Source organism: Caloenas nicobarica, chromosome 3 (genome assembly GCF_036013445.1).
Source record: "Caloenas nicobarica isolate bCalNic1 chromosome 3, bCalNic1.hap1, whole genome shotgun sequence".
Taxonomy (NCBI): Eukaryota; Metazoa; Chordata; class Aves; order Columbiformes; family Columbidae; genus Caloenas; species Caloenas nicobarica.
The window spans coordinates 71,730,825-71,758,822 of record NC_088247.1 but is presented as its reverse complement, the minus strand read 5'-3'; the positions used below and the strand labels follow the sequence as shown (position 1 = coordinate 71,758,822).

At 40.3% G+C, this 27,998-nt stretch overlaps 1 protein-coding gene across 1 annotated transcript; it reads left to right on the top strand.

The window, feature by feature from the left end:
• Window positions 1–168: 168 nt before the first annotated feature.
• On the top strand, window positions 169–27,998 carry LOC135987806 (plasminogen-like). Its single transcript, XM_065633015.1, has 19 exons — window positions 169–217; window positions 3,032–3,167; window positions 3,815–3,921; window positions 7,552–7,666; window positions 8,717–8,880; window positions 9,402–9,531; window positions 9,655–9,773; window positions 11,197–11,359; window positions 12,262–12,392; window positions 13,115–13,274; window positions 14,743–14,933; window positions 15,893–16,041; window positions 16,693–16,786; window positions 18,718–18,835; window positions 19,889–19,963; window positions 20,517–20,657; window positions 23,680–23,786; window positions 26,676–26,821; window positions 27,840–27,998. The coding sequence occupies exons 1-19, from the start codon at window positions 169–171 to the stop codon at window positions 27,996–27,998; spliced, it is 2,454 nt and encodes an 817-aa protein (XP_065489087.1).

Here is a 27,998-nt window from a genome sequence, read left to right as displayed (position 1 = left end):
TCAAGGTTGTTTGAATGGCCACACAACAGCAAAGGGGGTCACAGCATGGGAGAATGATTAACTGAACCTACCTGCCTTGTTTGTTTGATGCTGCCTCACTCCAGTACGAGTCAATAAAACTTTGTGCACTGACACACACAACTTCCAGCACTCGCCAGCTGGGCCAATATGGAGATTAGCAAAGCTGCCTTTCTCTTTCTTTTCTTGCTCAGCTCAGGTAAGAGTCCTTTGCCTTCTGCTTGCCTAAGTGAGATGAGGGCCAAACACTTGCAATCTCCATCTGGTGAAGGTAGGTCCCCAAATCTCTGTGTCACCACTTACCTGGATGACAATGGGTTTGGGTCTTGCTGGCCAGTGAGAGCTGCTGTTGGACTAAGCGAGAGCTGTGGTTGCTCCAGTGTTGTGTTTGTTAGAGACATCAGAAGAGCAACAACAGCCTTGGTGTCTGTGTGGGGAACTAATGGCTCCTGGCAAACCTGCCCCATGGCCAGAAACGGGGGCACCCTGGGAAAGCAACCCCAAAGCCTGCTACAAAACCCCTAGCAGTCAGTGAGATGGCTCTCTCTGGTTTTAGCAGGCTTTGGATCAAATACTAAAGCTGTTTTTACTCCCAGGCATTGCTAAGCACAGTGATCCTGATTTTTATCATTTATGACGTAAGTTTTAAAGTTTTTAAATGAAATATTTAAAATGGAATTAAATTTTAAAAAGCTCCATTATATTCCAGAAATTTTGCTTCTTCTGTTGTCAAATACATATAAGAAAATGTTTTCCCTTGTTTTCCTGGGGGTAGTAAGTAGAAATTTAATCTTTAGTAACCTAGATCAGCTTTCCCAGGAATATGTCTAGATTTCTTTTTACAAGTCCAAATGAAGATAGGTGTTTCACTAAAGGTAATCTACTATTTTCAAGCTCATCTACAAGTTCCGTAAATAAATGTTCCACATGTAGTATACATTTCAATCAGATTTCAGTCAGATACCATATTCTCTAGTACTTAACATCGGATACAATTGTACGTCCCTTAAGTGACTTTTAAAAAGTACTGTTAAAAATACATCAGTACAGTTTGTATGATTTTCTAATAGCTCAGACATTTAATGACAGAATAACAGGGACATATCATTGTATGATTGTACTGAGTTACAAAAGACAGATGATAAAGTTATTTTTATTTGCTGACTGTTATCAGCTCTAACTCACTTGCTGCTAAGTGATAGTCCACAAAACTGCCTTAAAACTATTTATGTCTTCTGGATGAGTACTGGTCAAGTCTGGAAAGATACATATGTAAAAGAAGAAATTGGTTTGCTCACATATATTTGACTATTCTGTTCAATTATCATGTGTCATATTTGGCTTTATAAAGACTTGGACTTTAGCCAGAATAATACATTCCCTGCTGCATTTTTAAATCTACTGTATTATTTTTTAAGTTTACACTTTGCAGTGGTTTTTTTTCAGACAACTAACATCACATTTTCTTTTCTGTTATCTAAGCTTCTGCCAATCTGTGCTGCCTTTTAGCGTATGCAAGTCATTCAAAATCTCACGTGTTTGTTCTTAAAGCAACTGAAAGAAAACTTGTTTTATGGTCACTGAAAAGGCATGGTATCCAAAGTAGAGCTCTTCGGACAAACATTCAGTTTTAAGATGAATCAAGTTTGGAAAGTAATATTTTCCTGTTGTGGTCCCCTGCAATTCTGGAACAGTGGCCTCAGTTAGCTTAGGAAAAAGGTCAGGAGAGGAAACATTTGTTTGCTGAGTCCATCAGGAGAGCCTGTAATAATAGGATTAGATATGGGAGGCCTCAGTGTCAAGGATTTCTTAAGACATGTGGATTTTGTAGCACTGAGCCAACTCTGCAAGCAGTCACAGCAAATTGTCCTCAGGCAATTAATCATCTTACTTTCATTAGTAGCCCAAACACCTTTTATCATATTTTATATGAATATGTGTCGTGTGGAGGTAGGTGATGGATGACCCATATGTCATGGGAGTTAATTACACTGGAGTGATGTTGCAGTGAATTGAGCCTAAAATGGGTATTTTTATAAAAGAAAGATTCACAACATTACCTGTGAGAATGCTGTAAAGATTATGAATTTACTGTGTCTGTCAATAATAATCTGGCTCGAAAAATGAAATAATTAGCCATATCACTTCTGTAACTTTGTAACCTGATGCTGGATATGGAAATAAACTTTTGTAGAAATTAGGAACAGAAACATAGAATCTTTATAGACATAAAAGGAAAAAAATCAATTAGATGGCAAACTCCATTGTGAGCAAGACCATTTTGGACCTAAGTGTTAAATGTATTAGCAGGTACATCATATACATCTTATGCACATCTAGCTTTCAGATATAATGCTACTAATTTATTTACTGATTTAAAATCATGGATTAATTTGTGCAAGCCTGGCAGATTCATTAGTAAGTCTACTCAACCCATTACAACAAAAATAATGGTGACCATTTTAAGAGACTACATAGTTATCTAATGATTGGAGTCCATCGGTCCAGGGCAAGACATCTTAGGTCAAACAACAGTTTAGTGACCAGTAAAACTGTAGAGATTGTACCATCCACATGGGAGGTCATGATCTCACATTCTTCCAATTCACGTTTCTCCAAAACTTAAGTATTTATATATATCATTTCCCTTCACCTTTCTCTGACTGGTGTTTGTTTGGCACCATTTAGGCCCTCTCTCCTGTCTCTCACTGTTGTTTCACATTCCTTGTTCTCAGCTTTAAACCTGTACATAACTCCATCCAGAGCTACTTCTCTGCATCTCTCTTCTGCTGTTTTGGTTTTTTCATTTTTTTTCTGTGGCACGTTCCAGTCATACAACTGTGATTGTGTCAGGAGACAGACATTTCCTCAGAGTTTATCATGTTTTACCCAGAATTACACAAAATGAGTGGTGCCTTCATCTGTTGACACTACATTAAAAATGGCACTCAAAGTCACAGATCTCCTTAATTGCAGTGTTCTGATTTTTAATGTCTGATTCTTTCCCTTGTAGTGAAAGGAGATATACTGGATGACTATTTAAGAACAGATGGTGTTTGGATACTTACTAGAAATAAACAGTTTTACAAGACAAATAATGAAAAAGAATGTGCAGAGAAATGTGAAGCAGAAAGAAATTTTACTTGCAGGTAATTTCTGTTGAATTTTAAAACTATGTCATTGTGGGTGTCTGCGTATCAATGATATTTTCCTACCATTGCTCAGAACCAACACCCTCATGCTGCTGCAGCTCTGCCCACAACAGTGTTGCCCATGCCTGTGCCTTTAGCTTGTAGCTTATCTCCATGCATAAATTACCACAAGGTCAAGGAAAGGGTGGAATTACTATATATTACTTATTCTATAGCAAATGCTCAAATTCCTGCTGTGATCCAACGTTACATGCAGAGCTGCTTATGTCTCTTTAGCTGGATGCTGCCTTGTTTCACAAAAGAATGGTGAGATATTTCTAATTCATTGTAAGGAAAAGCAGGAACCTCAGCAGCTAGAATGTTGTCAATAATGTTTTGCCAATTCAGTAACTAGCTTCCCACATAGTAACTTAATCACATAGTCATACACCCTGGAAAAGTCAGCCACTTCAGAGCAGTAGAAAACTTCAGTCTCTTACTCGGTGTCTCAAACACTGAGTGCAGAATTTGAAACATATAGATGGATACCAAACAGTGTTAGTAAATTAGTAATTTATAGAAAGATAATTATGAGTTGAATAATTTGAATGGAATTTAAAATATTGCTTCCTATGCCAATATTGCTTCCTTCTCAATTTCAACAGGGCCTTCCTATTCACCAGGAAAAAGCTACAGTGTTTAACACTGGCTGAAAATGCCAAAACGACAGTGATGTTCAACAGCACGGATGCAGTTCTTTATGAGAAGAAAAGTATGTATATAGTAAGGTAGTAGATATTTACACATTAAGCCTGTTTTAACTGCATCCTTGCAATGTCTGTTGCAGTGCTGGTGCAAATCATTGCAGGTGATGACAGTTTCAGTGAGGTTGGCCTGCACGGATTATGAACTGGACTGAAACTGCTAGAGAATTTCACATATAGCATCAAGGCTCCATATATTTGAACTTATATTTTACTCCATTAGTCATATATTATTGGGACAAGGCAGAATAAATGTACTCCGAAGCAAAAAATTATGCATTTTTCTGCCCTTTAAGTATTTGCAGTCCTCTGCTTCGTGGAGCTAGTGGAGTCCTTGGTCATAAAAATTTTCAGGACTACAGGATTATCTAATTCTATGTACCCACTTCTCTAATTTTCTGTGTAATAATTCAGTCAAGAATTATTTGACTCAACTATTATATTGGCTTATATATATTTTAATCAAAACCAAAAGTTCAATGTTTTGTTAGCTCTTTTTTTTATGCTTAATTCATGTTATATTCCAGGCTTAGATAAGTGGTTTGGTTTTAAGATTATTTTTGGCATTAATTAATTAATACTTTGCTAAGTTTTGAATAGATGCTATACAGCTGGAAAAATAAACTTTTTTTTTAAACTAGACTATCTTAATTAGTTTTGTGGGAACACAGATGATGCAGTCCAATGCATCTTCTGGGAAAAAGAAAGCTCCTATTACTAAATGTATGTAAGATGAGTAGTGAACATTTCTCGTAAGAACATTTCGGTTTGTTTGCAAAGACAATTATTTTCAATGTCTTTACAATTCTGAAGCATTTGAAAGATATACAGAAAACTGAAACCGCAGGAATAATCATGGTGCAGGTTCCCTTTGCCTTATCAAAGTTTAAGAGAAAGCGGTTCATGTCCGAATTCTCAGCTAGTATAAATTGATACAATTCTGATGAATTCATTAACTTCTGCTGGAAATCTGGCCCAAACATGAAAAAATGCTAGAATGTTAACATTTAAACACCTATATCTGAATTCTTCTGCTACTAGACCAGATAATGGATTGCCAGGTTCATGGCACCAGGTGCAACTTGGTTTGTAACACCCATCTTCAATAAGTACTAGCTTAACCTCTAGCTGATTATCAGCCAGTGACATTTTGTTCTTACAGTGCAATATGTGTTCCTTGGTGTCTTCTTTCTGTGCTAATGACGAGTGGATTTTCTCCGCAGTTTTCCTGAACTTGCAGTTTATGTTTAGCTCAGCCTTAAAAGCTAGAAATTGAAGCATACTCTTTGATTCTTGAGTGTTATTATGATCAGATTCCTTCCTTTTTGAAGTCTCTGGATAATTCACATGGCAGCATTTGCTGTCTATAGTGGCCCCAATCCACCTCAAACCAGAAATATTTCTCATAAGGCTGCTAAGGTGCATTCTAAAAGTGAGACTCACCTTCCTAGAAGCAACCTTGTTATCACAGCCAGCATCACCCAACCTGAACCTGAATATGCAAATAAAGACATTTAGTGTCCTTAAGCCTCAGAAAGGTTTTCTGTCCCCACCATGACTCCTCAGTACCAGAAAATAGCTGCTGTAAAACTTCCTTCTGCTGAGATACTATAGAATCTGTTCTGCTTGGAGGAAGCAATCTCCAGAACATTTTATGACTTTGCCACTCCCTGAAGCTCATGACGACCGTAAAATCTCACCTGTGCCTCAAACCTTGGAGTTCATAACAGCTACTCTGGCACTAGTCTTTGCCAGAGCTTATTTTCCTTGGGATTGGATGCAGCTACTTCAAAGACAAAAGGTTCACCCTTCTGCAAGTATAAGAGTTTGTCTGGCTGCGCTGGGCCACAAAATGTTATGCACTAACGTTTTACCCCACGACGGATGATTTGGGATCTGTGTGCAGACCATACTTTAGATTGTCCATAGTTACAAAGGCTCCATGAACATGTGTCTGGCAGTTACAGTTTTCCTTTCTCTGTGTTAATGGCAAAATCCTGCATGAGGAATCCTCTTCTGATTACAACTTCCTTATTAATAGTAGGAGTAATCCACAAGGCACAAATGCACAGCTTTTGTAGGCTACTCTCACTACATTATGTTGAGTCATGTTTCTTCCCACCCACACCTCCAAAAGTGCCTTTTCTTGTGATAATAATTGACATCTCAGAGCTTAAGAACCATGGCCCTTTTTATTAGCTTCGTGGCCATCTGGGATGCTTACCTTCTTGTGTGGGCAATAATCAAAGATTTTGCACTAGGTCACTGAAAAAATCCTTAAGAAGTTGGCTAGGGACTTCTCCCTCTTTACAGAGCAGTTTCCTTAGTCAAACTTTAATTTTGTCTTTACATGTAGGTTGGCTCTTGATCCTATCACTTTTTTGAAGAACACTCACTTTCAGAGGTTATAGGCCAGCACAGTAAAGTCATGTACAGGATGGAAAAGTAAGAGAGACTTTGGGTGTCAAGTGGAAAGGAGACGTGTTACTAAAATTTCTGTTTAAGAGGGATCAAATACAAAGGTCTAAATGCATGGTGGTCTCCATGTGCCATTTGAACAGGGAAGTTACTTGCTTGTCTTCATTCCTGACCCAGCTATACAGAGCCTCCACCCCCTCTCCCTAGGTGCCAGATGAGTCTGGCTAAGCATTTAGACATGCTAAAATAATTTAGGAGCTACCTGGCAACATCAGAAAGTCTATGGGCAAGGCTATTGGCCAGAGATGGTCATGCTGGAACCTGCTACTGGGGTACCAGTAGTTGAAGCAGCAGTGACAAGACTTTTGGGCACTCCAGGAGTACCCTGACAACCAGGCAGCAGCTCCAAGAGCGTGTGCTGATGAGACATGCGTCATAGACATTTGTAGTCCCAGCCACACACTATGATGACAGTAACTATGGCAAGACACTCAAACAAGGCTCAGCTTTTCCTATCAAATTGGTTTCCTGTTCTGCTCTAACATTTCCATTTTATATTTGAGGGCTCAAAGGGTTTCTTCTCGTGCAAAGAAATTGCTGAGAGGAGAAATGAGGATCACTCACCCCAATAACTGGAGATTTTTCAGTGTCTGTTGCCAATAGAAGCATCATCAACAGGCTTTCCTTCTCTCTGCCTTGGAATCCTGCTAGAAAGTACCTGGGAGTCTGAGGCTAAGAGGAATCAAAGATGTGGGGACCATTTACGTGACAAACGTAATCTAATAACTAAGAACTCTCTGGCTTTAAGGGGTTGTTGCATGTTACCCATATTGTGAATGTGCTTCTGAACAATAAATTTCAAAGAATCTTGAGCTGTTAGTGAAAGGCCTTCCTTTTTATCCCAGTAGTAGAGCGTATAAACATGCATTTTATGTATGTCAAAAACAATTGCAATTCTGTTTTCTTACATTTATTTGATTAGCTTTATATAAATGCTTCAGGAATTTTCATCTGTAGTTACCTAGTAGTTGTTAACTAATTTGTTTTAAAAGATCTTATAGAAATGCATCTCTCTCTTTGCATCCACAAGAGGTTCAAAACGTGGGTAAAGCATGGTTCATCATAAACTGATGAACTCCAGACTTACATCTGCAGATTCCCAGTTTCAAGAGGTGCAGTGTTGTACCACCATTGACTTAACAAAGCCAATTCCATTTCAGTTTACCTTCTACAATGTAAAAAAGGGATTGGGAAGGACTACAGAGGAACAGAAGCCAAAACTTGGAGGGGTATTCCATGCCAGAAGTGGGCAGAAAAGACACCTCACAAACCAAAGTATGACCTTATTTATATTTGTTTTCATGTGGTTCTGAATCTTTTCCAATCTTCCCCAATGTCATGTGTATAAACAACTTTATAGTGCATGTTATCAAAGCCAGTTGTCAGGTGACTTTTAAAGACACCCTTATCTTCATCTGTCCTGTTACTTTTGACTCTACTGACAGAGAAGTGCAATGGTCGGGGTAAGGAGAGGGTGTGTAGTCAGCTAGAGAAGTTGTGTTTAAATGCTGGGCCTCTTAAGAAGGTGAAATGCTCTATCAACCCATGATGAAAATTTTGGCATAATTTCTCTTCTGAATGAGACATGAAAAAAAAAAAAAGTGGTATCTGTCCAGCTTTATGACTTCCTGCCTGCCATCCAGAGGCAGTCAAGAAGAAACATCCAGCAGAACATCTAAGTGCCCAAGGGAGCTGCCCAGGGGGATTTTTCTCAGGGCTGGCTGTCACTGGGCTCACTAGAGCACGTGTGGAAGCAGCTAGCCTATTTTCTCTGATCCATGTTTGAGTTTTATCTGTTTTAAAAGGGGTCTTTTTGTTATTATTCTAATGAAACTTGGATATGCTTATTTAGATTTTTGTTTAAAAGCCATTTAGTCTTCCCTGGGAGGATTGCTACAGGAAGAAGCCCAGGTTCACTTGCTTCAAAATCTCTGCAAATTAGGATCCAGTTGTGTTTGGTGAATAGTCTCTAGAGATTCTCCGCTTTTAAAGTAGCTGCATTAACAAAAATACATGACAGAGCCACAGGCCACATGAGCTGACTAGATCAGCTAGATGCAAGTATTAAAGACAATGACTGTCCTTTAAAACTGTCACAGTCCTTACAGGCTGCAAGCTCATCCATCGTTGGCAACTGGGATCTAGAGAGAAGCTATTAATAAGTGTAGTTATAGAATGTTTTTCAGATTTCATTTATGGGTTACAATGAGGAATCTGTCTCATTTTTACTGTGAATGGAGCCCACCATTAACTTAGCAAGTTGGACATTTCCCTTCTGCTTCACTAAATCAATGGAATTAAAATAGAATTTTAATACTATTACAGTTATACACCTGAAAAACACCCCAATGCAGGGTTGGATGAAAACTACTGCAGAAATCCTGATGGAGATGAAAATGGACCCTGGTGTTACACAACAGATCCTGCTACCAGATTTGATTATTGTAACATCCCAGAGTGTGAGGGCCAAGTCACCCACACTGGAGAAGGTATATTTGTGTTTCAGAGAAGGAGTGTTTGAGTAGCTAATGTTATTCCTGCTATTTGTTCTTGCTTTTTTATTGCAGATTGGTTTCAAATGTAAATTTAGATCAAGCTGGAACTTAAGAAGTTCCCAAAACAAAGGTTGTTTTCCTAATTGGCTCCAATTATCAAAGTAATTTTGTAAATATGGAGGAAGTGAATGTTTTTAATAATTTGCTAATAGTGTCCTGCTCTTACCCCTAGACATTGATTTAGCAAGAGTGAAGACTGACCCAAGACCTGTGTTACTTACAGAACTCCCATTGGTATTAGTACATATAGATATATGACAAAGTCCTCCCTCTAAATGACATGTGTCCCTAAAGCTTTATTCATTTGGTTAGGCAGTAGTGCATGGTCTTCTGGATTCCTTTCATAATTTGCTGGAGCAAACCCCTCTTTTCCTTTCAATGTAGTCTTCCATGAATAGATCAGGACCAGAATTCACAGGCTGGTGTGAACCTTGATTCGTTTTCATTATGCCTAGGCCCTACAGTAGAGTGCATGCAGTGTAATGGTGAAGACTACCATGGAGAAGTTTCCAGAACAAAGTCTGGGCTTGAGTGCCAGCGCTGGGATGCCCAAGAGCCTCATATGCATGGATTTACCCCAAAACAGTGAGTCATGCCTACTGCTGAATTAATTCCCACAGTGCTTGGGAGACCCTGCCTGCAGACAGCCCAATTGCTGCAGCCGGCCATAGCTGACTCACAAGCTTCTCTTTCATTTTCAATGTGTAGCTTTCCAGAGAAGGATCTGAAGATGAATTATTGCCGTAATCCTGATGGCGAACTTCGGCCCTGGTGTTTCACTACTAGCCCTACTAAACGCTGGGAATATTGCAACATTCCTCATTGCAGTGAGTCTGATTTCCTGAGATCATCCCAGAGGGTGGCTCTTCTCATTAAAATGATGGAGGGAGGGGAAAGACAAGAAATAGCAGTTCTGAATAACCTGAGGAAACCCTTGTGAACCAGGCAAAGTGCACATTAATAAGCAGAATCACTCACCAAATTTCTGTTACATAAAATCATGTAAGGTCAGTGAGGATGCAAGTGTAACATAGCGCGATAATATCAGAGATGTAATGAAAACGGTAATTTGGCTTCAACCACCTTTTAAATTCACCTGAGAGGCAGGGCATTCAGGTTAAATCAGCTGACCTGATAACTCATGGAAAACACCTAAACCACCACGTGGCCATTCTGTGATATTTTACCTGGGTCTGGCCAGCACAGCCAGCACTGCAAGGGATGAATCCTGAGAAAAAAGTTCAGGCCCCAGGAGAAAAACCTGTCTTATCAGTGAGCTAGCTTAAACCATTGAGCTGAGCACACTAAATCTGAGCATTTCCGAACCACTGAATCATAAGATTAGCATTACTGTTCGTAGAACTGGACTGCACTTTGAGAAATATGTTTGGTTTTTTATCTCTAGAGCTTGCTTTCTCGTGCATCTGCACTTGCCAGTGCTCTAAGCAGCAGCATGCGTTTGCTAGATGTTAGTTCATATCAGCGCGCTCAATTACAGGTGGAAGAATGACTATTAATAGGCTTCTGTATGCTAAAGTAAATTGTGAAAGTTATCATAGCATCTCCATGTTGTGCTTAAAACTTAAAGAAAGTTTAAGGAACAGACCAACCTTTTAGAGTCATACGTGTCGCCTCAGGAAATTCCATATACAAAGTATATATAAGAGGTATGCCTTGTAGATTCATTTTCTCTCTGCCCTCTGCAGGTTCTGTGTTTCTGATCATCACTTACTATCTTTGCTGTTCCCCACATGCCAGACCAATTCACTTTCTTTCCCTCCTCCTTCTGCCCCACCTTCCCGATTCACTGGCTCCATAGGCTCAGCTCTGAAGGCTGTTTTGCTTTCTCTCACCATTTCTTCTTGGCCCTTACCCTCTCTGCCCTTCCACCCTACCCGTGTATATTATATGAATGTGCTCCCTTCACCCCACTTGTTTTTACTTGTACAGGACTACTTACTGCCTTTCCAGCTCTGCTCCCAGGGGACTGCAGGCACAAAATCTGACTCAACCCAGCAAAGTTACTTGCTGACTGCTGTAAGAGGGCAGATGCAGGACATCTGTCTGGCAGCCAGACCACTTGTGAAAATGTATACTTTGGTTTTGCCATGGCTTTCAACCAATGTCACCTCTGCTGAAGGAAAAAAATGCATGTTTGACATTACAGAAAAGAGGGCCTTTTTAAATATATTTGAAAGCACTGTCTAGCTGTGCTTTTTCTTTTATTTTCTTTTTCAAATCCTTTTACAGCTACACAGCCACCAGTCTCTGGCCTGGGCTCCCAGTGTCTTTCCGGGAAAGGAGAAGACTATCGAGGCAGGATAGCCGTCACCGAATCAGGAAATACTTGCCAACACTGGAACACACAATTTCCTCACAGACATGGCTGGATTCCTGACGGATATCCCTGCAAGTATGCTGAGCCTCATCATTCTAACAAATGTCAAAGAACATAGTTATTCCTTATAGATCCAGATGCAGGGGCAAGAGTAGCACAGGTTTTCTGCAGCTACCTTGATAAGTTGTTTTCTCGCCTTTTGTCAGCTCTCAGTACTTCTGCTCAGATCTTGCTCTTAATTTTTTTCAGCATTTCTTTTTATACCAGCTACTTTAGCCTCAGGTACTTATCTCGCCTGTTTCCTGCACATCCCACTGCAGAGTTATAAATATTTACTACTCTTACATGAAAAACACCCTGGCTGTGTTTTGGCATGCTTTCAATCCATTGCTCTTCTGAAGAGCAGTGCCCCAAGGTCGAAGATGTTCCAATACATCCTCGTGCTCCAGGGTCAGAGGAGCTGCCTTTGCAGAGTACTATCAATGGGCAAGGATAGCTGGGACTGACCAGGCTTTTAGCTCTGTATTTTGATCCTGTGGATTGTGAAATGAATCCTGCAAGTTTTCCAGAGCATGTGAAACCCTGTCCATTATCACAGGGCAGGAAGCAGCATGCACTGGTGCTCGTACACACATGCCTCCAGGATCAGGCTGAGACATCGAGCCTCACCTGGTTCTTACCGTAATGGTCAGGTACACCTATGGCTTGTGATTTGAAGTCAGCTTTTATGGCCGTATCCTGGCCTCAAAAGCTAGAGCAGAAAGTGTAATAATTTGAAAAGTTCTTCATATATTATAAGCATTTAGACTGTAAATTTGAAGGCTGTTGATTAGGCCCAAAATAATGGTGCATGAGATGATCTCTAAAAAGAATGAATGTAACCACTGAGCTGAGTTCTGCATGCAGCAGTTTTTAGTAGTCTTGTATGCAACTCTTCTCAATTTCCGAGTAGTTTAAAGCTGGTGTTTCTGTTTCAGGGGCTTAGAGGAAAACTACTGTAGAAATCCTGATGGAGAGAAGAGGCCTTGGTGCTACACCATCAACAGCAGTGTTCGGTGGGAGTATTGTGCGATTCCCCACTGCGATGGGAGAGAACAAGGGATTGCTGGTATGAGTAGTGCCGTGTACTTGAGAGGAGGACTTTAAAGCAGTGAGAGTCTTATTGTTTCTCATTGCAAATGCATCAAATATTTTTTTTTTCAGTCACTTTGTCACCGTTTTAATGCAGTTTTTCTGCTCGGCATGTTACAAAACCTGCCAAATGTTGGACTTTCAATGGTTAAGGAAGTGCAGTGAAGGATGGAAATCACCAGCTGACCAAACAGAAGAACTGCGGGCTGAAATAAGTTTATTTTTTTTCCCAAATGTGAGGTATTTTTAGCAAGTTAATTAAAAAATGAAAAATAAGTTTAAAGAGATAAAAAAGCACTAAATAAAAGGAAGTCCCATTTTTTTTAAGTAGACATAAAGGAGAGGACAGGATCTTCCAAAGTAATAAAAATCTCATCTGAAACATCCATCCATTTAAGCACAAAAAATAACAAGATCTGATCTTTAATTCAAACATGTTCACATATACCAAAATGAAATGGAGAGGTGAATCTTCCACTTAGCAACATCTGATGTATGAGTGTAACCTGTGGAAGTTTTCTAAATATCTTTGGAAATGTCTTTCTGCTTTTCATGCTGGCTGTGATGCTCTCACTGGACACTGTCTGTTTAAATAAGTCATTCATTTTTGTCATCTTAGGTGTTTGATGCTTTCTTGCTCCTACTCAGTAAGAACACAAAATGGTGATGCAAAAGATGGGTTTCTGTTGTTTGCTACAGATGTGCCTGTGCAGGTTCCCCTGTCAGAGGAGTGCTACCGAGGCAAGGGCCAGAGTTATCGTGGCATAACTTCCATCACTGTATCGGGAAAGAAATGCCAGGCCTGGAGCTCCATGTTCCCACATAGGCATGAAAAAACCCCAGACAGATTCCCAAACGCGTATGTTTATCTCAACTTTTCTTGCTTTATCAGATAATAACCATTGCTGATTCTATTATCTTTGCACATTTGTGCTTTAAAAGCCTGCCAGGGAATATACCTATAAGTAAGAAAATTTCCAGGATGTGGAAATATCTTCTGTTAGTCCCTTTTTTAAAACCTGTGTTTTCTCGTTATTTAAATTCTGAGTAGAATACAGCTGTGTCCCTTTACTCTTAAATCTGAGTTTCTGTAACCATCACTGGGAGATTTGTATCCAGAGTCTGTGCATCTGCCGAAATATGCATTTTGTTTATGATTTTGAGACCTTTGTGGTGGCCTTTGTACTTATTTCATCTGCGGATAACACAGCATTTATGCTGCAAAACACAAAGTCAGATATATTACGATTACAACTAGCATTTAAATGTTCTTTGTAGTTGGAATTGGGCACTCAGAATTGCATACGCTGAATTTTCTCCCTTGATTTTTCTTCTTCAGACTACCAAAGCTAGAGCAGTGATGACTTAGAGAGCTAACCATAATTACTAATGTGCCAGTCATTAACAAGGGTAGGAAAGCAACAAGGCGACAATTGCTAGGAAATCCATCATTGCTGACACCTTTCTATTTTTTTGCCTTTTTTATGATGTCACCCTAAATATATTTTTAAAAAAATTTTCGGTCATATTTTGACATCAAAAATACTGAAACTGGAACATCCTCAGAGGGAATCCTCATTTTCACAAACATTTAAAAAATAGAAATCAAACTGTGAAAATGTAGAATTAATGTTTTGCAGCATCTTCAGAAAAATAAAAAAGCATTTCAGTTTTTTAATGCTGTGACTGTGATGTGAATCAGAATGGGGAAATACTGCAACTCTTCAAATTATTGAAGAGAGAAATTCTACTTCCCCTTGCCTCAGCAAGCACAGGCATGGGAGTGCTCCCACTGAATTCAGTAGAAGAGGGGTTTTTTTGGGATAGGGAGGATCATTTGCATAAGTATTTATTTGCTGTTGTTCTGAATATGAGAAAGTACCCATTGACATTTAAAAATAAAAACTTTGGAAAAGCATAGATGCCTAGCAATAGTGTAGATCTTCCTGCATATTTGTTACTAATTCACACATTCACACAATTGTTTATGCTTATATATAGGTACTTAGAAATTAAATTATTGGCATATCAGGTATTTATTTAGCTAGTCAGTACATTGCCATATTACAGCCAGAATTTAAGCCAGTGGTTGAATTATGTTTCCTCATGCATAAATATATTCCTGACACGGATGTACATGTGAACTGTAACTCTACACTCTAATCACAAACATAAATGTGTTTGCTGGTAATAGGATATCTGGCAACAAGTAAAAAATCAATGAATGTATTTGTCTCTACATATTACAGATCCACATCTTTTTGGGAACTTATTCCTATGATTACTTTCAGCCTTATGCAGCATGACTATTGCAGTTATTTTTGCAGGGATTTGAGGGACAACTATTGTAGAAACCCAGATGGTGACAGCAGCCCGTGGTGTTTCACCACTGACCCCAGCGTGAGATGGGACTACTGCAATCTCAAGAGGTGTGATGACTATACACAACAGCCTGCACCAAATGACCCACCTGCAACAACGGCACAAAATATTGGCCTGACTATATCCACCACATCTGGTAACAGCTGGCTATAACTGTCACCTCCTGTAGAATCTGTGCATAAAGGAAATCATAATCTATCAAAATTATTCTTGAGTAGGGCTGCAATATGAGTCATATCCCTCCTCCAGCTTTCAGATCCGTACTGTTGAATTTTGCATCAAGTACTCTTTAGTCGGTTCATATCCTGTAACCTATACCATTTTACAGTGCATTCTTTAGAATATCTTTTTAATTTGGGGGAACAAGAGGAAAATAGACAAAATTGCAGGTGTTTCTGCAGCTGTGTGCTTTTGAAATATGATCACAGTGAATTTTGTTGTTATACGAATTTTGCTTGTGCTGTGCTTTATGTTTTCGAAAGGTTGACCTTAACTTGTTGTATTGTTCATTTTGTTCGTGTTTTACAAAATACATGCAGTAAGAGACACAAGTTTTTGCTCTATCCTGCTTTGTTTTTTCCTTAATTAATAGTCCGTGTTGGTCCAAGTGGTGTGACTTTTCTGAATGTATAGTAGAGCTCTCCACAGATTATTTACTTTGCAAAAGAAGGTGACAGGTTTGAATAAAAGATATGTTCCTAAATGGAGCTGTGTACTCTTACTCAAGTGCAGCAGAAGAAAGTACCTGAAGCAATGTCCTAGGAAGAAAAAGTTGTTCTTTCAGTCTAATGGGTTGCTAGCTCTGAAATATTCTTCTCTTGTGGAAGGTGCTTGCTGATACAATTTAGCAAGAATCTTGGAGTCTTTTCAGATATTTGTAATATGTTATAGAAAGCATTACCCTGAAGTTCCTTGAAATTTCTTCCAAGTCAGTTACTCTGTACATCCAGGAAGACATCCATCTTGACAAACAAAGCGGTAGGCACTAGAGAGTATGCAAGTCCTAAAGGTACTTAATCTGGCTTGTTTCTGCTTACCACCACCACATACAGATTCAGCAGCTAACAATAATTCCCTTTTCCTCTTTTTTCACAGACTGCATTAACGGTAATGGTAAAGACTATCGTGGCACAGTAGCAAAAACTGGAACGGGCAGGACTTGTCAAGAGTGGAATTCTCAGAAACCTCATAGCCACAAACATTTCACTCCTGTGACCCATCCAAGAGCAGGCTTGGATAAAAATGTAAACAGCTGTTAATGCCATGGGTGTAACTGAACATTACCTCTGTTCTCCATGACCCCTCAGTAAACACTTCATGTTCAGTCTTTATAGACCAGGTTAAGCATATCTGGAAATCATCACGTTGATAGCTCAGACCTATTGAAGAGGGAAGGATGCATTTTACATTACCTTGGGTATTGGTACTTCAGGCGTAAAGTATGCCATGGGGTTGATGCTGACAGCAAGCAGCACAAAATAAATCATATAGGGCTTCTGGCAAATTCTTGGAGCTGACCTAACTTGCTCTCATTAACTTTGGGGGAAGAAGGACTAGGTCAACAATAAATGTTTTAGTGCAAAGCATTTAGTCATCCTGTGTCAAACTTTACTTCTCATGAGGCTTTGAAAAGCACTAGAGCAAGGGTGACTCTTGGTGGATGATGAAGATTATAGCAATTTTAACATATTTTTTAAATTTCACCTAATGGTTTTGAGATACAGGAAAGAAATTATTTTGTGATCAGAGTAAATAGAAAGCATTTAATATGCAGTGGAAAAGTAGTTGGGGAAATGATTCAAAGTTTTAGTTAAACACTTTTTTAAAAACATGCACTTCTTCGTTCTGTGGCTAACATTTGGAGTCTTCTTTCTCTGTTTTTGTAATTATTACAGTATTGCAGGAATCCCGATGGAGATGTAAATGGTGTTTGGTGCTTCACAACAGATCCAGAAAAAAAATGGGAGTACTGTGAAATCCCACACTGCTGTAATTATCCTTAAAGACTTTTCTGTTCTCCCTTTCTACAACTTGTTATGATAGTTACAAAATGTTTTCAATCCAACCATAAAAAAATGCAGTAGGCAGTACCTTTACATTAGAATTTAGGTCTGTATGGAAATTTAACACAATCAGGCACCTGTAACAGCTGAAGTTCAGATAACCTGGTACTAAAAATCATTAGTAAAATTTCATAGATAACAGTCTCTATCTCCTTTGTGGTCAGCAAAACTAAGCACTCAGAGTTGCTAGCTGAATTTGAAATATCCAGTGAAGCTGTGAAGAGAGGTATCCGTTCCCTGGACTCCTCAAATGCAGGAGGGGATTTCCTTGATATTCATGCTAGTCTTTACATGCACTTTGTGGCAGGACTAATGCCTCAAGATCCTGCTCTTATACTTTTCCTATTAGTTGGGAGCACCAGAGATGACATCCTTTGAAACCCTTTTCATCCTCTACTGACTCAGTTTTTATTCTGATCTGGATGTTAAAACAATCTGTCCCTAGATATTTTGCCTTTGTTTTGGGGTAGGGAGTGAATTTGGTCCTGGATATTTTACACAGATTTTCCTTAGGTGTGCTGGTTGCTGAAAAATTCAGCAGGAAAGAGATTTTACTTTTTGTGGTTCCCTGGAAATGGGCATCAATAACAGCTGTAACACAGTGGTCAAGTTGCTTGGCATACCTGGCAGTCATCTCATTTGCTTTGGTTTGCCCTTCCCTTCCTTGTCTGTATCTTGCTGTATCTTGATAGATTTTTTTTTTTTTAAATATATCTGTCAGGAATATGGAAAGTCTATTTCTTCTTAACCTCATGCATTATTTTTACTATAGTAACATCTAGAAGCCAGGTCCCTGTTCAGTTGAGCGATGTAGCAATACGAAATAGTGAAGGGTGGTCACTCCCTCAGGAGTATGTGATATTCTTCACACTGGATATCGAATGTGTTCCTCTAAGCAGCAATGCATTATGATTGTACACGTTAATTTTGTCAACCAGACCTAAGAGCTGCATGGGCAAAAAGAAGGAATGGTATACAAACAACACATACCACAGCTGTAAAACCCTGCTCCCTGGAACTGCTGTGCTGGAGCTTCACTTTGAGATCTGATCTCTTTTCAAAACATCCTTTGCATACCAGCTTAAAGGTGCAGGGGAGTCTTACAGTCTCTTGCCTTTGATTACTTCATTAATTGTCTCATACTGGAACTAACAAATTTAACATCCATAGTACCATAGGCAGCTCTGGAAAGTGTTACTTGGGTCCTTACTGAGCACCCAAGCTCAATCCATTTTAAAAATTTCAGAGAGGTTTGGATTAACAAGAAAGTAGAGTGAGCAGTGTGAGGGTAAAATTGGAATATCTTGTGACAGATAGACAGTGACTCAATTTTATTTATAATTTAGGGATTATTTGAACTCAACCAAGGTGTAGACTGTAATGTTTTAAAGAATTTAGAAATTGTTGTAATTTTCTGAGCAATAAATTATTCCACTTTCTTCAGCTCTCTTTTCCCTTCAGCTTCTTCCACTTTCTTTAGCTCTCTTTTCCATTCAGATTCCCTACAGATTTTCTTGTGGGGGTGGGGCTCATTGCAATTTTACTTATGTTTTTTGACTACATCCAAATGCTTGACATAATTAACCATTTTTTCCAGATAAATTAATATTTTGTCTTGTCAAATGTGGTACCTTAGCTGCAGGTTTCAATGCTCGTGGTAATTATAATATAATGGAGTCTAAAGGTTCTGGTTGTTTTTTTTACCCTTAGTTTCTATTAATCAATATAAAGAGTGAAAACCTAAGGAAGACTGAAAAAAAAAAAGTCTTATGCCTTTCTCTTTTCATCTGATTGCACTGTGGATGGCATTAAAGTACTGCTTTAAAAATCTCCATTGTAGCTTTTTTTATTCTGTAGCTTCTTCCAAGAACGACTGTGGAAAAATCCCCACAGGGAGTGAGCGAGCCTGTGAGCAATATATCATGTGTGATGCATCTCCAGGATCTTGGCCTTGGCACGTCAGCCTCAGGATGAGGTACTGGTGTTATAGTTACTGCATCACCATCTGTGAGCACCAGGGTATCACTGAGAACAGGTGTTAGAAAGACACTGACAGGAAACAATGCGTATGCTTCTGGAGACTGGACTTTGTTTATATATAAAATGCCTTAGCATGTAAAATGATTTTTTTTTTAAATCATAATGTTCACAGATAGGTACTTATTGGGCGATTAATCCCAAGCTCTCTGCTTTCTCCTGAATCTCTAGAGGGCAAACATGAAATGCAGACATTAAGTACACCTTTATTTACTAAAATGGGGGAGGAATAATTTCCACTGAGGATAATGACAACTGATTGCATTCCACAGTGGGAGATTTAAGCTGAGGAATATAGCCACCAACCTGCAATGTGTATGACTGGATTTCGATTATCCCTTTTCACCCAGAACCCAGTCTGGTTCAAGTGTAAACTGATGCCGTGACCACCCTAGTTGTGTTCGAAGCCATAGGAAGACCATCATCTCTCAGTATAAAAAACGATTATGCACAGCATTTCCATAGTCACAATGAGAGTGGCTGAAGAGCAGATGAAGTACTTACAGAAAGGCTAATGAAAATGTCTATAGAGTTGTTGACAGTCACCGTGATAAATATTATCCCAAAAAAAGTTAAAAGTCCATAGTAAGGTTTATTTAAAGAACTAGTCTAAAGCAACCCCACAAATCAGAAGGATGTGTCCTTTTATTAATTGCTTATCAGGACAAACCCACTACATCACAAGTGAAATTGTTAAGAGATGTATTTATTTTTATTAAATTCCTGAAAGCAAGAGTGCCCTGTTGCAAAAATTGCACCTGGGCGTTAAATTTCTTTTCATGTCTCTTGTGTTCTGGAGCAAATAAAGCTTGTCCTTTGAAAATCTGCATTTGGTTTCTCTTGCCATTGGCAAAAGGCAGACTGTGACTGGTAAAAGTTTTGAATAAGGGGCATATTGCAAGTTTGCTAATATCTCCCATTGTGCACGGCAGAGATGGCAGAGAATTGACTACGCAGTTTTAAATGAATGTGATTGTCTTCTCTGTTTTAGTACTGACATGCACCATTGTGCTGGCACTCTGATACATCCACAGTGGGTCCTTACTGCAGCTCAGTGCTTGCAAGAGTGAGTATCCAGTAAAATGAGTGACAGGCATTTCCTAAATCTGCATGAGAATATCAATGAAGAAGCAAGATGTACCCAATAAGGCACTTTCTTTACTGCTTATTTCCTGTCTTTCTTGCCAGCAAGCTGTTTTTTATCTTCTGCTCCTGTCTCCATCAAACAGCAGCAGAGCAGAACAGAGGTTACTTCTGTCTCTGCCCTCTCCCCTACTCCGAAGTATGCCAAAGAGGGTGCTAATGATGTGCTGGTGCTAATCGCGCTTGGAAAAACTGTGGCCAGCAGCTGGCCCTTAGGGCTTTAGAAGTTGTGAACACTGCAAGAAGGTGCCATACCATTTACAGCCCATGAGATTTTTCACTGTCATAAAAGATCAAACTGTTTTAAAAAGTCATTTTCCTTCTCCCCAAGAATAAATGCGGGCATCTGTGGTCAGAAACAGCAGCCTGACCATCTTGTTAATTGCAGTTCTCCAGGGAAATCACTGAATTTTGTAAGAGTGATGTTCCTGATTACAGGTATGGATGTTTAACCTTGCCACTGTCATTTCTTCCAGGTCTGCACAGCCTTCTTCCTACAGGGTGTTTCTTGGGATACAGAATCTCAATGCAGCAGAGCCATCTCTACAAATCCAAAGTGTTCAGAAAGTATTAAAAGAACCAAGTGGAGCAGACATTGCTTTGCTGAAGTTGAACAGGTATGATTTCAGTCCAAGTTTTCCACCTCTAACACCTTTATTCTGAAGTCACAAATTGGCTTAGCCTGGAGTTAGTCCTCAGGGGTGATGGAGGGCGGTGTAAGAGTGTGAGAGTCCCTGCGAGTGTTAGCATAGGTGTCTGTTCAGAGGTGCCTTTTGAACATTTCTCCTACTGAATGACCCCACTGGCAGAACACATGTGAGCTTCTTACACAGTTCAGGAAAGACAAGGACCAGTTAAGATGGAAGGGATCATTATGGGGAATTCCCACTTGTCACCTGCTAGCAGCAGCTCCACTGAAGCAGGGAAGGTGGAGGCAAACTAAAGAGGAGTCATGTCTGGAGAATCTTCTGCTTGTAGGCTGTTCCAGCTGTGAGACCCAGCTGAACTTTTGGCCAGGAGGCACCACAGCTTCTGCATGGAATGAGTAGAAGGGTTCAGTTTCCCTGGCAGTGCTCCAGGTCAGCCCACATGCAAGTTTCAGGAGCTGCAGACTTGGCCAACATCTCAGTAAAACCAGATCCTGCTTGTGATATAGTAAAAAATCTAGTGCATAACTGCAATTGCCTGAAGCCCTCTTTTGTGTCTTGCTTAGATGTGTGAGCAGTCTGCACTGAAACGTGTGGAGTTATTACAATGTTATTTTTTCCCTTTTGGAATGTTCCTGAAACTTCTGTGCTTACTCATTGTTTTCCCTCTTGTTATTACACTCAACACACATGGATTAAAGATCATGAAAAGCGCATGTTTCACCTAAGAAGACATTCCTTTTTCAAAATTCACCATACAGCTTTAATGAACTTAGGACTATATAACTTAAATTTCAACTCAGGTTCTCTGGTGTTGATTCATCAAAATCCCATTGACTTGAGGCAAGTGGAGGAACTCATGCTCCACCGGTTTTATTCTTGCTAGTGCTTGTAACTGTGTCGTTCAATTCCTCTTTCACTGGGTGTTCTATACACATTTGCACTGTAGATGCATGCTACAGCACTGCAGTCAGTTTTGCATCAGCAGCACTCACCATCTGAACACATTCTGCATGTGAGATGCCATAAATAGCAGACGAGGACATTATAGCCTTCAGTTTCTAGCTTAGATCAACTTTGCTTGTTTTCGACTTCATTAAATTCCTTCTTCACATTTGTCTTCATCTTTCTTTGTGGACCTTATTATTCCCAAATCTTCCCTGTCCATCAAACAGATGACCCAAGAAAATAAGATGTGAGAAGACTGGTTGCTACTCCTATACCTGCATTTTATGGAAACAGACAAGACTTGTCAGAGACCAGATGCAGCTCTGTGAAGATCTAGAAAAAAAATCATCCCAAAGGAGGGCTGATCTATTGAGAAGGACCACTGGTTTCAGTAGAAGTCTAGTTCCAAGTGAATTATGTGTCATGCTCCTGAGCCGATGTGTGCTGTCTGGGCTTTATACTTCCATTTCAGTGTTATGCCGTCCATACTCTTGTATATCTTCTCAGCTCTTGTTCCCTGAGGTGCTCAATACAACCTTGAAGATAAAGGCCCTAGAGGAACAGTGCTAGAAACCTCGAGAAACCTGGAAACCATGAAAACCTCCCACCAGTCCAAGCATTCTCGCTTTAATCTCTTCTTGTCTATCAATGTTCAGGAATTCTTTTGATAAAAAAGACCTTTACTGAGAAGTGAATGGACTGGTTTTGAAAGCTGCAGAACTGATTTCCATTATTACATGGAAAAGAACTGACAAAGAATTGATTTTGTGGAACCATGTGAAAGTGGAGGTTTGAGATCAACATCTTGGACTTCAGAGGGCTAAAGGGTAGAGTTCAAAATTATGGTGATGGCATCAGCATCTCCTACCTTCTGGGACTGCTGCATTTATGTTTTGTTCAGATTTTTGTGTTGGAGAGATCTGTATTTTAAGATGTGTCAGAGTCAATTCCTTTTGGTCTCTCATTCTCTTGAATTTTCTTGGGGCCACAGGAACTGAGAGATGTGTTAGTTCCCTTTACTTGTACATTAAAGATCTCACTAGCTGTCACATCACATACTTTGAAAATGATTCTGAGCCTGAAAAGAGATTATAAAGATTCATATTACCCTGACTGAACATCTGGAGTTCATTTAGGTCCTTTTACTCTCTTTCACAATAAGAATTAACCTTCACAGGGTAGGTTCCTGACAGTAGTAGCTCTCATTTAACAGCTTGTTCAGACATAATTTCGCTGTACCAAAACTGTTTTCACTTGTCTGCACTTGACTTCTAGGGCAATAGACCTTCCAGAAGCCACCTCACCTTTTCACATCTACACCTGAGAGTCAATACAGGATCAGACAGTCCAAAGCAAATACCTCCCTATGCAATGATTTTATCTTCTGCAGAACTGCTTCCCAGGGCCCTGTCCACTCCATATCAAGCTTCATTCAAGTGCTGAAGCCTCCAGGCACAATGTTGTGATGAGGAAGAATGTTAGTTTGGTATTTATTGAGGTGCTAGATATACTAATGTGAGAAACACTGCATGATGTCACCCACAGTTATATCACCCACATAATCAGAGGAGAAGGGACTTTCCCACAACTTCAGCTGTGTCTGCTCATTACTCATTTATCTATCTTTCACTTCTCCTGTAAAGTCCTTGAAAATGTCCATGACCTCTGAGGCAGGGGGGATCTGAGGTAAGTCAGGCTCACACCACCTGTAAGGGTTTCTATGGCTGGGCTTGGCCCTGTGCATGCTCCTATACACAGTTCAGGGGTAACCAGAGATCAGCGCTCTAGCACTGTGCTCCAAACACACTCACACTGTGGCTCTGCCCACAAACACGTCCCAAAGACTTTCAGTTGCTGTAAGCAACATCTTTTTCACCAAGTGACCAGGCACCATCTTGCAACTGTTTATACAGTTTTAAGGCACCATCACGTTCTCCACCCATCTCCACACCCCTTCCATGCAGAGCCCCCTGACTATGAAGACTGAACAAGCTGATGATAATTTTCCTAAGGATCTTCTAATTATTCTTTGTTTGTTTTCCAGTCCTGTAACAATTACTGACCATGTAAAACCAGTTTGTTTGCCTGAAACCAGTCTGATGGTAGAAAGAAATGCAGTATGTTTTCTAACTGCCTGGGGAAAAACAAGAGGTAAAGCGCATTCAGTGTGGTTGAAAACTTAGGAAGGTTTTCAAATACTATCCCAAAGATGTGCTGTCATGAAACCTGAAAAAGACATTTTACTAAAGATTTACCTAAGTCAGAGGTCACTAGGCAACATTATTCTTTTTATTTCTTTCTCTCAGAGCTCGATTTTTCCCCTCATTGCTCACATAAATTGCATTCACTAAACAAGAGAAAAGGGAGAGGAAAATTAGACTTAAGACTTTGCCACCTTTTATCTCTGTCTATTTTGGCCTTTCTTCAGCTAGGGTATACACGGTATTCACACAAATAAGCACAATACTCAAATAATACCCTTTCCTGTAATTTTGACCCTCAGATATACATTTTTTAACATCCAAATGAAGCTTGCATTTGCCTTCCTGTAGTCTAAACATTACTGCCTGTATTGACTTCTGCAGGGACCTACACTCACTCCAGACAGAAAGGATACATGGGCAAGCACTAGCCTTAAGACCTTGTATCTGACATAAGATGACAGCCTGGAAACTGTGGTGCCTTTGAGTCAGAGCTTGCTCAAATCCAGCCACCTTTGCGTCACAAGCAAAATGAGTTCAAGATGAAGGTTTTTAATGTCAGTAAACCCCAAATGTCAAAAACCTCCACCTGTGCTGAGGGTTGAGAATACCCAGCTGTCTTTGACCCGCTTTTGCTGCAGCAGGAGGCAATTCCTCATCCCTGTGGCTTCCAGTAGTGATGCTGGCATCTGCCCTCAGTCAGTCCCAGCTCCCACATACACATTTGGCCTCGCTGAACTACATGCAAAGGATGCCCTTGCCACCTCCTCTGCCAGGCAACACCTTATTAATACTTCACCTGTGAAATGAAGCCAATGGATTCCTCTTCATGTGTGCATCCACAGAGTTTAAAAAAACCAAATGAGCAGAATGTGTCCCTGTCTCTGAGTTTTACCGTAAAAACCTTTCACATAGGTCGCAGTACCTTCTTCCCCCTCTTGTGTCATTTAGCTACAAAATGGATGCTATGAAAATAATGCTTAAGAATAATCACTTTACTATTAGTGTAACTCATCAGTATTATCAAGAAACACTTTTCTCCAGCATAGACAGTATTTACTGGCTTTTCTCTCACTTATTTCTCTTTCTTACCTTGCGTTGTTTTCACTTCTGTTCAGCTTGCCACATGGTGGCAGCTGCTTCCTATGTTCTCGTAATCAAAGCCACAAAAAAAAAAAAAGGTACAGGCGAGATTTCTTCTGTAATTGCATTAGGATGGAAAAATCAACAGACCCTTGTGGCATTTAGGCAGTGGGAAAGAGGGACGTGACATGTCATGCAACTAGTTCATGAAATTGGAAGGGGAAGGGGAGCAGAGCCAGAGCCCCACATCTAAATAAACTGTGTTTGGGGAAAATTCTGCCTTGGCTTCAGGATTGCTTGTCTGAAAAATGCTATCTTCAGGCTTGAAGTAGTTTGAATTAATGTAAAGTGAATCCAGGCTAACATTTCCCTCTGAAACAAGCCATTACTACTGCACCGTCATGGAAGCCTATAAAACAACAGAATCACAGAATCACAGAATGTTAGGGATTGGAAGGGATCTCGAAAGATCATCTAGTCCAATCCCCCTGCCAGAGCAGGAACACCCAGATGAGGTTACACAGGAAGGCATCCAGGCAGGTTTTGAATGTCTCCAGAGAAGGAGAATCCACAACCCCTCTGGGCAGCCTGTTCCAGTGTTCCGTCACCCTCACTGAGAAGAAGTTTCTTCTCAAATTTAAGTGGAACCTCTTGTGTTCCAGCTTGAACCCATTGCCCCTTGTCTTACTGTTGGTTGTCACCGAGAAGAGCCTGGCTCCATCCTCGTGACACCCACCCTTTATTTTTATAAACATTGATGAGGTCACCCCTCAGTCTCCTCTTCTCCAAGCTCAAGAGACCCAGCTCCCTCAGCCTTTCCTCGTAAGGGAGATGCTCCACTCCCTTAATCATCTTTGTGGCCCTGCGCTGGACTCTCTCCAGCAGTTCCCTGTCCTTCTTGAACTGAGGGGCCCAGAACTGGACACAATATTCCAGATGAGGTCTCACCAGGGCAGAGTAGAGGGGAAGGAGAACCTCTCTCGACCTACTAACCACCCCCCTTCTAATACACCCCAGGATGCCATTGGCCTTCTTGGCCACAAGGGCACAGTGCTGGCTCATGGTCATCCTGCTGTCCACCAGGACCCCCAGGTCCCTTTCCCCTACACTGCTCTCTAATAGGTCATTCCCCAACCTGTACTGGAACCTGGGGTTGTTCCTGCCCAGATGCAAGACTCTACATTTTCCCTTGTTATATTTCATTAAATTTTTCCCCGCCCAACTCTCTAGCCTGTCCAGATCTCGCTGGATGGCAGCACAGCCCTCTGGCGTGTCAGCCACTCCTCCCAGCTTGGTGTCATTAGCAAACTTGCTGATAGTACACTCAATTCCCTCATCCAAGTCATTGATGAATATATTGAATAGTATTGGTCCCAGAACTGACCCTTGAGGCACTCCACTAGATACAGGCCTCCAACCAGACTCTGCCCCATTGACCACGACCCTCTGGCTTCTCTCCTTCAGCCAGTTTGCAGTCCACCTCACTAACCGATCATCCAGTCCACACTGCTCAGAATACTAGGCATCTATTTTTATTTGGTTTTTTAACACTTTGCAAAGAAGAATAACCTCTGCTTGTTGACTGTTAGTGTGATCCAAGTACAAAGTTGGAAGATTTAATAAGGTCCTTCAAGGAGCTCAGAGACTATAGAAGACCTGGGGATGGATCCCAATCCTTTCATTACTGAGGCTTCACTGGAGCACAATGACCTGGCTACCATTCATAACTGTTGTATTTTCTTGGTTGTTCGTAAAGGTACCGATACAGACAACAGACTAAAAGATGTTGAATTCCCCATCCTTGAAAACAGAATATGTAATCGCCCTGAATTTCTGAATGGAAGTGTCAAAAATCATGAATTTTGTGGTGGATTTACTTTTGGAAGCATAGGTAACTGTGAGGTAAGAATAATGTAGCTTTGAGCATAAGCAGGTCGATAGAGAATTTATACTTTCAAGGCTTGAAAATAGTTTCAGCAATTCAAGGCTTCTGCATGAAGTGTAAGGACTGAGGTATGCATAGTATTTTTTTCTTCACTCACACAGTCAAGCAGAATAGCAGGGAAACTGTGTATGGGATTTTTGCCTTCCTTTCAGAACTGCATGCTGATATATCCTACTTACAGTAGCCTAGTGTTGAGAATACCACATCCCACCTAAAATAAAGCCTGTGACATGCTGCCTGGACTTCCCTTTGTTCCTAGAGACAGAGGGGAATCTAGTGACTGTTTCTGGTGCAGCCTGGAGAAGTACCACATCTTTATTAAATGAAATGAAATTAAATTATATTAACCTTGAAGTGCTTCCAGTTTTCTAATTTTCACAAGCATGTGTTTTTCTTCACGGAAGCTATCTTGTTGGGAGGTTTTCAATAAAAAGCTGGTAGGTATTTGGTGACAGAGTCAGAAAGCAAATGCTGATCTCTCTGAGCAGGCATTCAAGACTGCTGGTGCAAATGAGGCCTTTGAGAGTGTGGACAGTGCATTCATTGATAGGCACACAAATCACTGGACATATGTATTAATCTCCTGCCATGCCTGGATTTTAATAAACAGCATTATAACAATTATGTTCATTTTGTCCAGGATCAAGCAGGTGGAGGATGTGGAAAATTGAGAAACTTCCTTTTGGGGGTAATTGGCTTCACAGTGATCTGGGGCTGTTCCTATATCCGTGGTTGATGGTTGGGTCTCTCTTCCTCAGACCAGAGGAATGGCTTGAATGCTCGAAAACAACATTTTTCCCCACTTTTTTTACTCCAGCAGGTCTAACAAAACACTCTCCCTCTATCTGCAGCCCCTGCTTTAGTCCTATTTCAAGTTCTTCAGAGTTACCCCAATATTATTCCTACCGGTATTCTGCTGTTTGCATGTCTAGTGTCTCCTTCACTAAAGGAGTCCCTTTATTCTCTCTTCCCTAGGCTGAAGTTGGAGGACCTCTGGTCTGCCAAGATAAGGACAGGTTTGTCCAATACGGAGTCACTTCCTGGGGACTGGACTGTACCCAGCCATCAAAACCTGTTTTCGTCCGAATTCCTAGTTTTATTTCTTGGATCAAGAATGCAATGGTTTCCCACTGA

Excerpts from the sequence above, each read along its gene's own strand:
- LOC135987806 (XM_065633015.1), top strand. The coding sequence starts at position 169 with ATGGAGATTAGCAAAGCTGCCTTTCTCTTTCTTTTCTTGCTCAGCTCA. Across the intron at positions 3,168-3,814 it reads GAAAGAAATTTTACTTGCAG|GGCCTTCCTATTCACCAGGA; the intron begins GTAATTTCTGTT and ends CAATTTCAACAG. Across the intron at positions 16,042-16,692 it reads GAGCAGGCTTGGATAAAAAT|TATTGCAGGAATCCCGATGG; the intron begins GTAAACAGCTGT and ends TAATTATTACAG.